The sequence below is a fragment of the Myotis daubentonii genome, chromosome 16 (genome assembly GCF_963259705.1).
Source record: "Myotis daubentonii chromosome 16, mMyoDau2.1, whole genome shotgun sequence".
NCBI lineage: Eukaryota > Metazoa > Chordata > Mammalia > Chiroptera > Vespertilionidae > Myotis > Myotis daubentonii.
Window position 1 is genome coordinate 7,657,046 of NC_081855.1, and position 12,172 is coordinate 7,669,217.

At 49.8% G+C, this 12,172-nt stretch overlaps 1 protein-coding gene across 1 annotated transcript; it reads right to left on the reverse strand.

Annotated features, from left to right (window-relative positions):
• Window positions 1-3,577: 3,577 nt before the first annotated feature.
• On the reverse strand, window positions 3,578-6,575 carry LOC132219364 (phosphofurin acidic cluster sorting protein 2-like). Its single transcript, XM_059671722.1, has 2 exons — window positions 5,670-6,575; window positions 3,578-5,087 (listed from the first exon to the last, which is right to left on the reverse strand). The coding sequence occupies exons 1-2, from the start codon at window positions 6,521-6,523 to the stop codon at window positions 3,578-3,580; spliced, it is 2,364 nt and encodes a 787-aa protein (XP_059527705.1). The 5' UTR covers window positions 6,524-6,575.
• Between the last annotated feature and the right edge of the window lie 5,597 nt (window positions 6,576-12,172).

Genomic DNA, 12,172 nt, shown 5'->3' on the forward strand with positions numbered 1-12,172 from the left:
ACCTCTCCAGTGTCCAGGTTCCCAGCAGGCCTTTTCTAAGGGGGACCCCCCACAATAACCCTATGAGGCTAGGCCTAGGCTCTCCCCATGTTCAGAGAAACAAATACTCAGAAAGGTGCAGTGACCTGAAGACTCACAGCAGCAGGTGGCTGAATGACCACGGTTCTGTGGAGGGGGCAGGGCTCACCTGGTACATGGTTGGTCCCACACACATTGGTTAGTAGCAAATGCTCTGTATTAACACAGAAGGGTGTGTGGGACCAAGGTGGGGAAGCTGCCTAGGAAGCTAGTCACCAAGGATTTGACCAGTTTATCTAATCCATGTTCCTGGGCAGTCTGCAAGGTACAGGTATATATATACACACCCTCTGAGGGCTAAGTTTATTTGGAATCCAGAGTGAGTGGTGCTGGGGCCACTTGGCTGGTTGACAGCTAAGGCCCAGGGCTGGGCTGACAGGCCTCCATGATGGGCTCAGGATGCCCCCAATGGGAGGCCAGCCTTTGGCCTCTAGCCTCCCAGCTCTGAGTCTGGGAACAGGGTGGAGCCAGCTCCCTAGGAAGCAGAGTCCTGGTTCCAGGAAGGGCAGGTGGAGAAGGTGAGGACAGTTCTCCCTGGGTAGGTCAGGGTCCAGAAAAACAGACTTGCTCAAAGCTCTGAGGGTTTATAGGGTTAAATTTTATAGAATCTAAATTAAGGTAATATTTGGGAGTATTTCAGTAAATGTTTTCATCAGTACACTGTATGTTATTAAATATCATAAAAGTATAGGAAAATTATAAACATATATAACATGAACAGAAAACTTCTAACACTGCATCTAAAGGGGGTTGCGGGGGGGCGCCCTCTCTGACGTGGCCGCTGACATGAGCTGTGGCCCAGGATCTGGCACCACAGGCCGCGCAGGAACTGGGGTGAGTTGCTCCAATGCTGCAGGTGGTTCTTCTGTCTCTTGAAGTTCAGTGAAAGCTGGGCCTGGATCCGGCTCTGGCTCTGGAGAGGCCACTCCGGTGGCGTTGCCTCTTGAGGGTTTTCCTGATGTTGCTCTGGAGCTGGTTCTGTAGATCCAAGAAGAGGACATGTTACCACCCTCACTGCCTTTTGTGTGCCTTCCAAAGGCACACACACCCACACCACCCCCGGAGGCCTCCTCCTCCTCCTGTCTCGGCCTCAGTGGGCTCAGGTGCTCCCACTGTGAATGGAGGCACTGGGCCTGCTTTGGCAAGTTGAGGACTGGCAAGTTGAGCTCTATGGAAGCCGGCAGCATCATCAGGATGGGAAATTCTGGCGGTGCTGGTCCAGCCCGATGCCCAGGATGCAGGACATGGCTCTGGGGAAAGAGATAAGTTGGAAACAGAGTCTGAGACCTGGCCTTTCCTTCCCACAGCCCTCCCAGAGCACCACTCAGAGAGCCTGGGGTACTGTGCCTGCTGCTCCTGCCCGTACAGAAGCCAGACCTACTCCTTGTCCACCTTTAAGCTGGCAGTCCTGGCAGAGACGTGCCTGGTCACCCAGGAGGGGCTGGCAGAAAGCGCTCCTACCTGACAGCTCTGGATCAACGAGGGAACCACCTGTCCCCTTCTTCAGGGGAACCTGACATGCTCTCTCAGTGTCCCTGTCTCCTCCCATACCTGCCCACCGAAATGTCAACTCCATAAGGACAGGGAGGGCTTGTGTCTACTCTGTTCATGTCACTCATTAGCACACAGAGGGTGTTCCAGGTATAGCTGACCAATGAGTGAAAAAATGAACTCTGTCTCCATCCTTGGCTTCCCAGGGCCCTCCTATCACCTCAAACTTTGGCTCCTGCACCTACTTTCTGCCTGACTCACTAGCCCCCCTGTGGGGTTCTTCGGCTCCCACTGAAACTCAACTCCCTCAGGGCTGGGTACACTAGCCAAGCTGGCCCTGAGGAGGTTCTACCAAATTAGTGGGCCTGATCCCTGATTAGGGGTGCAGACAGACTTGGATTAGGTGTGGACGGCTATGAATTTTCTGAGAGGCTGCCTCACCACTGAGCTCCCTCTGCTCTCCCACACCACCCAAATCCACATGCACAGCTCTCTGACTCTTGTCCTTTTTCTAGGGGAAGCCCTTAGACCTCTGACCTCTTGCAGAAATCCCACCATAAGTGGGAACCAGGGTTCTGCCAGAACCTTGAATTCACAGTCCCCATACTCCGCTGATGGCTCTGATCCAAAACCGACTCACGTTTTCTGCTGGAACAGAGGTTCACCTTCCTCTTCACAATACGGGAAGATGCAGCCATAGGGAGAGGAGGCCGGAGGACATCACATCGGCTGTCTTGTGGACACTCCGAGCCTGTGCAGCCTAGTGTGACTGAATCGCTCTCGACTAGAGGGAAGCTCTGCAGTAAAGGCTAGGGGTCTGCTCAGTGTGCTGGATTATGGTCAGTGCCTAGAGACGTGTCTGTACCTGGAAGACTCTGATATATTTGCTGAGTGAATGACCCCAAACCAGCCCCATCACAGATAGTTGGGTGACCCTGGGCCCCACTGCTCAGCCCTGGGGTTTCTGCTCTGGCTTCAGCCAGGACAGGGACCCATAACAGAATCTCCAGTCTCTTTATGACATGAGAAAAGAGCTTAGCCCTGGGCCCCGAAAGCATCACATATGAGGAAGAAAAAGGACCAATTAGCACAACCACAGCCCCTGCTGCAGACCTATCCCCTGTCTGGACACCCAGAGAAAGCTTTAGGGGAGCACACTACAGGGTCCCTACAAAAACTCTATGAGGTTGCTCCTTGATTCACCTCATGTTCTTAGAAACAAACACTGAGAGGGATGCAGTGATCTGAGAGTTCACAGCCAGCAAGGGGCCAAATGACCACTGTGCTGTGGAGGGGCAGGTTGCTCACCTTGTAAATAGCTGGTACAACTGTAGGGTGGCAGCAAATGTTCTGTGATAACCTGAAGAGGTAGGGACGAAGGTGGGCGCTGCCCAGCGAGGAGGGCACTGGTTTGTCCAGCCCATGTGCCTGTGTGATCTGCACCGTACAGCTCTTTTTTGTTATTTTGCCTTGTGAGACGTGAGTTCATTGGGAACCATAAGTGGGTGGTGCTGGGGCCACTTGGTTGGTTGGCAGCTGGGGTCCAAGGTTGGGCTGGCTGGCCTCCGAGTTGTGCTCCGGGTGCCCCAATGGGAGGCCAGCCCTTTGCCTCTGGCCGCCCAGCTCTGAGTCTGGGCACAGGCTGGTGCCGGCTCCCAGGGTTAAGCTGAGCCCTGGTTTCCAGGAAGGGCAGGTCTCCAAGGCCAGAAGCCTTGTCACTGACAGTGCTGGGGGTCCTGAGGCCCAAACACACCTTCCATGATGCTCCAGCTCAACACTGCCCTCCTGACTCCCACCTGCCGGAGCTTTCTGGTTATTGAACAGAGCATTTGGGGGTCCCACTGAGGGCAACCCCCTTACGTTGCAGGCTTTGAGCGCATCCAAACTCAAACCGTTTCACTGTGTTTCCAGGGTCTGTGTCTATAGTAAACTGAACTGTTAACAGAAAAGCAGCTCGATACTGCTGTGCTTGGCCCAGGCAGAGTGAAGGGCAGGGAGCGGGGCGGGGCTAGAAGGTGGAATTGTTGTGTTCGAAGATGCAGACGGGGAAGTGCTTGACGTGGGAGGACCACTGGGCTGCCAGCTGGAAGAACGTCACGTCGTTCCACTCCACGCCGTCAATGAGGACCCGCTGCCTGTGCTCCTGGTTCTTGGCTGAGCAGACCAAGCGGCCGATGCCCTGGATGCACTGGCTGTTGGACGCCAATTCCGTGCCCTTGTCTTTCTTGGGCAAAAACTTCACCTTCTTTTCCTTCTCCTTGGTGATCACAGTCATGGACATAGTGGGCGTGGCTGCAGCCTCGCCGCTGCTGGGCAGCCTGCTGACCTGGAGAGCCCGGAAGGTGCACCGGAGTGTGTTTTTGGTGGCAGGCAGGTCTTCCTTCTCCCCGCTCCTCTTCCTGTTTGTGGGCTGGGCTGCCGTCCAGTAATCCACCTGCAGCTCCATCAGCTCAGCACCCACACTCTGGCCGGGGGAGGACAGGCCCCCACTCACTGACCACAAGGAAATTAGCTTGTGTGTGGCCTCCCTGGCGGTGGACAGAAGCACATTGGAGCATGAGGGGACGGCTTCAGCTGAGTCTCCTGACGTGGCTGAAATTGGCTCCACTCTTCGGACTTTCACTGCCCCCACAAAGGGAATGAACTTCTGCAAGGGCAGCTCGTCCGGGCTGTTCGGCTTAGAGGTGAGCATGGCCTCTGCGATGGGCAGCTGGAGGACACAGTTGGCCCCTGTGAGGTACTCTCTGATTTTCAACACAATGTTCTGCACAGCATCCTGGGCCTCCAGGTGGTAGAACAGTTCCCACCAGGCCAGGTCCCGTAAGAGTTTGTGGTAGCGGCAATCCACGGAGCCCAGGTACCTGGCCAAGGGGTGGGAACCCAGCGGGATGACCAGGAAGCGCATGGAGTCCAGCCAGTCCGGGGCCTTGTGGGACAGCTGCTCCACAAAGACCCGCAGCACGGTGCTGAAGTAGTGTTGATCCCCCGCCACCGCGATCTTCACTGGCATGGTGGCCTCGGTCTTGCAGTTGCGGTATCTTTGTATCCAGGAGATGATGGAGCTGAAGGCCTCCTGGACATCCACCATGGAGCCGGTGCACACGACGGGCAGCGTGTGCTGCTGCAGGACGTCCGACAGGGACTGCCCCTGCCTGTCGGAGGTGTTGATGAGGATGATGTTCTTGGGCAGATAGTCGTTGGACATGAGGCTGTCATTCAGTTGGTCGAACACAGTCTTGCTGGGGACCTGCAGTTGGCTCTGTGGGTCTGGGCAGCGCTCCTTGATCAGGCTGTTGGCCGACTCATTCAGGGACCTGCTCCAGCCCCGGCGGGCGGGCTGCTTCCCCTTGGAGCTGCTGGAAGGGATGACCAGAGACTCGGTCTTGGTGGTGCGCCTCGTTGTGAGCATGTCCTGGGCAGAGGTCCCTGCTTCCGGGCTGTCCCCAGGCTGTGCCGGCTGCTCCCCAGGGTTGGGCATGGTGTGGGCCACCCAGTCGGAGCCACTGTCGCTTGAAAGGCTTTCACAGTATAATCTGGGCCTGCTTGTCCTGAGGACTCTGTCATCCTCCTCCATATCTGGGCTGGACAGGCTTTCAGAATATGACATGAGCACAGGCATGGGAGGGGTTGGGAGACGGTCATCATCCTCCATGTCTGAGCCACTGTCCATGGGGCACACCACGCTCTGAAACAGAAAGGCCAGGTCCTTGTCCACATCGGGGACTTCCTCCTCAGACTCCTGCTCCGAGTCCAGGACCTCCAGCGTCATTTGGTACCTGTGCAGCCACTCTGCGACTCTCTGCTGGTAGTGCTGTTGCTTGATGGTGGACCTCCTCCTTCCTATCGGTTTCCCCAGGTCCAAGTCATCCTCGTCCAGGTCATGCCTGTAGGCGGCATTGTAGCCGACCTCCAGCTCAGAGCAGACGATCTCAGACTCTCCCTCAGAGAAGTTATGCGTGGCCTCCGCCTCGGTGCTGGCTGGCATGGCGTTGTCCAGGTGGTTGACGGTCTGCCTCGATTGGGAGAAGATCCAGCTCTTGACCACCTCGGTGGGTGGGGTGCTGTAGGCCATCGAGTCAGAGACACTGCCACTGAACAGCTTGCCGCCCGGGCCCTGGGTCTTAACGGGCATGTTGGCCAGCTGAGGAGGTTCCTTCTGGCTCCGGGCACTTTGTAAGCTCCTCGTCTCCGTCTGCCAGCTGGAGTGTGCCAGGCCTTCAAAGTATTGTCTGGTCTTGGGCTTGGTCTTGCTGAGGATGCTGCTATCATCCTCCATGTCTGGGCCACTGTCGCTGGGATGCTTAAGGGTGTCATAGAGTAGGTCCAGGTCCTCCTCCACCTCAGGGACATGCTCCTTAGGGTCCTGATCCGAGTCCAGGACCTCTTCTGACATGTGGGACCTGGGAAGCAGTGCCATGACTTTCTGCTTCAAGTTTTGTTGCATGCATCGCTGCTGCTTCTTGGGCTGCCCCAGGGCAAAGTCAGCTTCTTCCAGGTCCTGCCTGTGTGTGAGATTGCAGCTGGTCTCCAGCTCAGTGAAGCTTTCAGATTTCCCCTCCATGTCGCTATCCATGGACTTGGCCTTGGGGCTGGCCGGCATGCTGCCATCCTCGTCGTCGATGGGCTGACTGGAGAGGGAGGAGATCCAGATCTCAGCCACCGTGATGGAGGACCCCTGGATCCTGCTGCTGAGGCTCAGCACCTGGCCACCCTCAGGTGGTCGCTGCATCAGCTCCGCCATGTGGATGGCCCCTGTGGCCAGTGTCCTGTAGCCCAGGATGGTCCGGTTGTGATTGCACTTCCTCTGCTGCAGCATGATCTGCAGCTTGTTGCCTTTTCTCTTGAGGAAGTGGGGGTACTCCAGGGAGAAGGTCAGTGCCAGGTCAGTCTCCACTGGTCCGCTGCTGGGCAGCACAATCTCATGGGATCTCAAGATGCCGTTGGCGCCCTGCATCTGCACTGCTATCACCAAGGAGACGAGCTCCTTCTCCAGCCCCTTCAAGACCACCAGCTTCTTTAACGTGAAGCTGGACAATCTGGGCACGCAGCCAGGTCTGGAGCAGTCCACCTCCCAGGTAGAGAAGAAAGTCACGGGCACTGGTGTGTTGAGCACAGTGGGCGAGCGGGCCAGGCCCGCAGGTGGCGAGGAAGCTGCAGCTGCTTCCAGCGTACAGGTACTTGATGGTTTCTCCCCCTGTGGTGGGACAGAGGAGGGACATGATTGGTGGCAAGAGGTGGGGCACAGGTGATCGAAGGAGAGAGTAAATGACAAATAGTCACACGCTCATCTGTGACTCGCACAGGTAAGGCCTGCATGGTGGCCTTTCAAACTCAGAGACCTAAATTAACCACAAAGTTAGCCTGAAATTAAAACTTGTTACCTAAACACAGTTTATGGTGTGTAGTCATGTGCTCGGCCAGTGTCTTCCCTGACAAAGGACAATCTTTACCTTAACGGAGCCTGTCTGTTGTCTTTTGGCATCTGTGATACATACCTTTGGATTGTTAAAGGAATTTTCCTTTTTCTCGTCACCTGGGAGCACAGGCACTGCTCTGTGCTCGGCAGAGACCACCAAGCTGCTCATTGGTATTGAGTTCATTGCTCACTATCCTGTGTGCTCCTGTATGAGAGAGGTATGTGTCTCTCGTTTTACTTTTTATCTAATCCCAGAGCTTTCCCTGCTTTGCTTTCTCCTGCCTCCCTAAGCAATGGATTTCATGTGACCCATATACATCTCCACTTTTGATTGTATGTGTAAAAGCAGGTGCAATCCTGCCATTCTTGGAGCACTACCTCAATACAGTGAGATTTTGTTTTCCGGCCGCTGTTGACAGTTGGGCTCCAATAAACTCACAAGAATTCTGCACAGGGTTGAATGCTGCTTACATTGCTATTTACTTGAATTACTGCGGCAGGATTCCAAAGGTCACACAGGAATGCCCTGCAGACCCAGACCCGGTGCTGGTATCCAGCAAAGGGCCAGTTGGGCCACCAGTTCCCTGCCTGTCAGGTGAACTTGGCTAAGTTGTCTCTTGAATCAGGAACTTTCCTTTGCTTGTGATAGAGGGTTCGACTTTAGTTAAGCTGTATTTTAAATCCCCAAGGTGGAACTAAGGTGAAGGGTTGACAGAATCAAGGGTAAGGAGAGACCAGAGGAAACATGGGTGGCTGGTTTTTGACTCTGGGTTTTCATTTGGATTTGCTTTCTGAGAGAATGAGCAAACATCCTTCACTGTATAAGTGAGAGCTGAACTCGCTCAGCTCCGAAGGGACACATACTCCTTCTGACCTGAATCTTGGCTGTTCTTAAGCAACTAAGAATCTTTGTGGAGGTGTCAGAGGTCATTCCTCATGCCAAGAAGGAGCCCCATAGGGAAATTCATACTCAACTGTAATTCACCTGACTGGCTCCTCCGGGGGAGAGCCCATAAGGTCAGGTCCACCAGCGTTCCTAGCCCTTCCTGAGGTTTTTTATTTTTATTTCTTTATTTATCCTCACTCGAGTATATTTTCCCCATGGGTTTAGAGAGAGAGGAAAGGAGGGGGAGATACAGAGAGAGAGAATGAGAGAGACATCGATTGGTTGCCTCCCCCAGGCGCTCCAGTAAGGGCCAGGGATCAAGCTGCAACCGAGGTACATGCCCTTCACCTTGAATCAAACCCAGGACCTCTCAGGGCCTTCATTCTACCCATGGAGCCAAACTGGCTGGAGGCCTTCAGGTCGCTTTAGATAACTGGGAGAGAAGCCGAGGCACATAAGAGGGGTGTGAACATAATGGAGCTCAACCCAGAGCAGCACACTTCGACCCACTCCATAACATCCCTGGAAAACTTGCTCAGATTCTGCAAATATAAAATAACAACAATAACAATAAAAACAAACACACCTATAATTAACATGGGAAGTTGTGCCTCCAGGGCTAGGACCTCCCAGACTCCAGCCCTCATTAACCCCTGATAGGAAGCCTTTTCTTGCAAGTGCTTTACAGAAATGGGAAGATTTAACTTGAAAATATCAACTGAAAAATGGCCAAGATAAATAATATTTTTGCAGGAAAAAAAAGAAAACTAGAAATATGCTGGCCCCAAAATGAAAATGACTGAATAGGAAGCATATCTTCACATGGAAATTAGAAGCTTCTAAGGAGAAGCACAGAAAATTCTTTTAAAAAATAAATTAATGAGAAATTTTAGAGACTATCTCTGAACTCTCCTGAAGTGGATAAATGCTAACACCCCAATCTCCCCCTTCTATAGCACGTCCACTACATCTTTTGCTCTCTGAGCTTCCTTGTCCAGATGTGTTCTTTCCCTTCCCTTCTTCCTTCCCCTTCTGTCTCCTCCACTACCCCTCCCTACTGACTTAAGGGAAATGAGAATAGGAATTCTACCAGCTCCCTTTGGAGAAAAGCTGCTCTCAGCCAGAGAGGAACCAGCAATTGTTCTCCATTTTCTCTATGGCCCTGATTGGCTCCCAGAGAAATGTCACTGTTAGAACGTGTAATCCTGGCTATTCTAACCTATCGCAATTAATATACTCCTGGTTTCTGGGAGCAAAAGCAAGAGAATTACTAAATAAGGTTGTAAGAAAACTCCTATAGAGAAGTCTGCCCACTCTAGGGATAGAGAAAACTGAACTAGGATGTAGAAAAAGTAAACAAACAAAAGAAGCATAGGGTTGCTCCAAGGGTGTTTCCCCTTTCACTGTTAGTTTGGGAGAACTTGAAATTATCATAAAACGGGACGCTACTAAGGCTCCTGTAGATACTGGGGCTATCTTATTTTTCTTAACCGCACCTACTAATTGCTTTCTCCATCGGACTAAACCTTCTGTACAAAAATGTCTGCTTTTTAATCAAAACCTGTTTCCTTTCAACTAGGGGTTGTTATGGACTATATATATATATATATATAGATATATATATATATATATAGTTTGCTAATCAAATCTTTCCCAATTCACCTGATAGGTGAGGTGTTTTTTTTTTCTTTTATATGAAATCAGTGATGCCTACATATTCTTTTCCCAGAATAGTTATATATTTAGAATAAATGAACCAGATACTGAACCAAAATAGAAAGTAATGATTTTAAAGGAACCTTCCATGAGGAAACTAACCTTGAGGTTGACCGAAGGTTTGGTAATCATCTTTTCTTTATTAGTATCTTCCACGAGAGCCTGAGAGATGGCTTAACAGGGTACCCACCCTACTCAGAATGTCTCCAGACAGCTCAGAGACATGCACACATGTCTCTAACACTGGGCTTGCTCATATGTCTCTCTATAGATGCAGAACCAGCCCACAGTGACTTGAGAGTCCTCTTATGGAGTACATAGTCACCAAGTGGGAGAAACTTGACCCTGAGAAACCCAAGAAAGAAGCCAATCTTCTTTTGTTACACCACCTACCTGGTCCCAATATAAAGTGGGTTATAGAGAGGTTTGGCACCATTATTTTTAAGACTATCAAGCAGCTAGAACCTGTTTTTCATTCCCAAGGGAGATGGACTGAGGTTTCATATACCTGAAAGCCTTTATAACTCTCAGAGATGTGTGCTTTCTGGAAGCTAGAAAAATGTTCCCAAATAGAAAGAAACATTCCAAAAATGGCGAATGAATTTGTCAGTCCCTTGCCAACATTTGGGTGGCAACCCAGTCCCTGGGGTATTAAAAATGACTATCCTTGTTTTATGAATGACATTTACAAGGGGCCAGAGGTTTGGCTGCAGAAGCAATTCCACGCCCACCAAATCGTTTTACCTTCCCCAAACCACCCCCCTAATTCATTTCAGAAACTTATAGATAACTAGAGGCCCAGTGTAGGACATTTGCGCACTGGGGGTGGGAGGGGGTGTCCCTTAGACAGGCCTGCCCCCTTTAGCAGTCTGGGAGTCCTCAGGGGCTGTCCAACTCACAGCTTAGGCCCGCTCCTCGCCTCACTCCCCCCCCCCCCCCCCCAGTGCACTGACCACCAGGGGGCAGCTCCTGCGTTGAGTGTCTGCCCCCTCATGGTCAGTGTGCATCATAGTGACTGTTCTGCCATTAGGTCCATTTGCATATTACCCTTTTATTATATAGGATTGGCTTCATGCAACCAAAGTCCCAGAACCTTTGAAGTGAAAAGACCTGAGTTCATTTTTTAAAATAAAACTACAAATCTCTGGAAGGTATGTCTTATCCCAATAGAAAAAAAATGCCTCCCCGACCTACACAAATCACTTTAGCTTATTTCAACTATTTCTTTCTAATTTAATAAATGTTAATGAAAGTTATTGGATAACTAGATATTTTGAAATAACATGAAATACTGAAACATTGATTGCTAGACACGTTCGCATGCTTTGGGGTTTTTTAATACAGAAGGTTTGTAAAATGGATTTGCAGCTGTTGATATATTGACTTGTGTTTTGTTGAAGATGTGTTTCTTGGAAGTGAGAGTGTGATTAAAATATGTTCAGTAACGTCAATCTAAGGAATGCTGGTTGTTCACTTTTGTGCTTTTCATTGGGGAAATTAAGGCTCCTAAGAGTTAAAAGTTCCAGTTAAATTGGAGAACGTATATAGTTGTGATCATAAAAGGCTTGAAGTAGGGAGAGTCATATTTGAAGGAAAAGCACAAATGTAAGTTTCGGTAAGGAGAGTTATTTCTGAATGGGTAAGAAGGTTTGTGAAAGTTGAGAAAAGGTTTGTAAAAGGGGATACAGGCTATAAAATTTTAACTTTATAAAAAATTCTTGCATTTTCTCTGTAAAAATTAGTAATTCAAATTATGTGTATGGTCTGTATGTGATGTGTTCATCTATGGGATATGTATGGTGAATTTTCAGCCTCCAGATGGCATTACTAGCATATAGTCTTTTATTGGCCTAAAAAGGTTAAATACTTATGTAAAGTAAGGCGAATTCTGTAGTCTGGACAAAATATTTCATATTAAAACTGTTTCCAAGTGTGATTAATGTCTTTTAGAATTATTTCCATAAGTCTGTGTTTGCTTTACTCCGATTTACAAAAAGTCCAGGCTGTAAGCTTTTGTGTATATATATTTGCAACCTTCACAAAGTTTCCAGTTTAAGAGACTTTTTAAACCAGCGGTTCTCAACCTGTGGGTTGCGGCCCCTTTGGCGGTTGAACTACCCTTTCACAGGGGTCGCCTAAGACCATCCTGCGTATCAGATATTTACATTACCATTCATAACAGTAGCAATATTACAGTTATAAAGTAGCAACGAAAATCATTTTATGGTTGGGTCACAACATGCGGAACTGTATTTAAAGGGCCAGAAGGTTGAGAACCACTGTAATTTAAACAAAAGAATGACTTTGAGTTAATTCCAATGAGCCCTGGAATACTTCAAGGATTTATTCTCTATCCTTATTGAAGGAATTTTTAAACTAAATTAGGCCTATTTTATATGCTTGAAATTATATGGGAAGCTTAGCTAAATTGAAAAAATAAAAATGACTAATCTATTTGTGTACATATGCTTTTATTAAAATGGATGTTCTAAAGATTTCAACCTGCTGTATGAGGGACCCATCAACATTCAAAGAAAAGTTCAAATAGGAAGCTATCAGGTGTAACAGTTCACTTGTCAGTGACA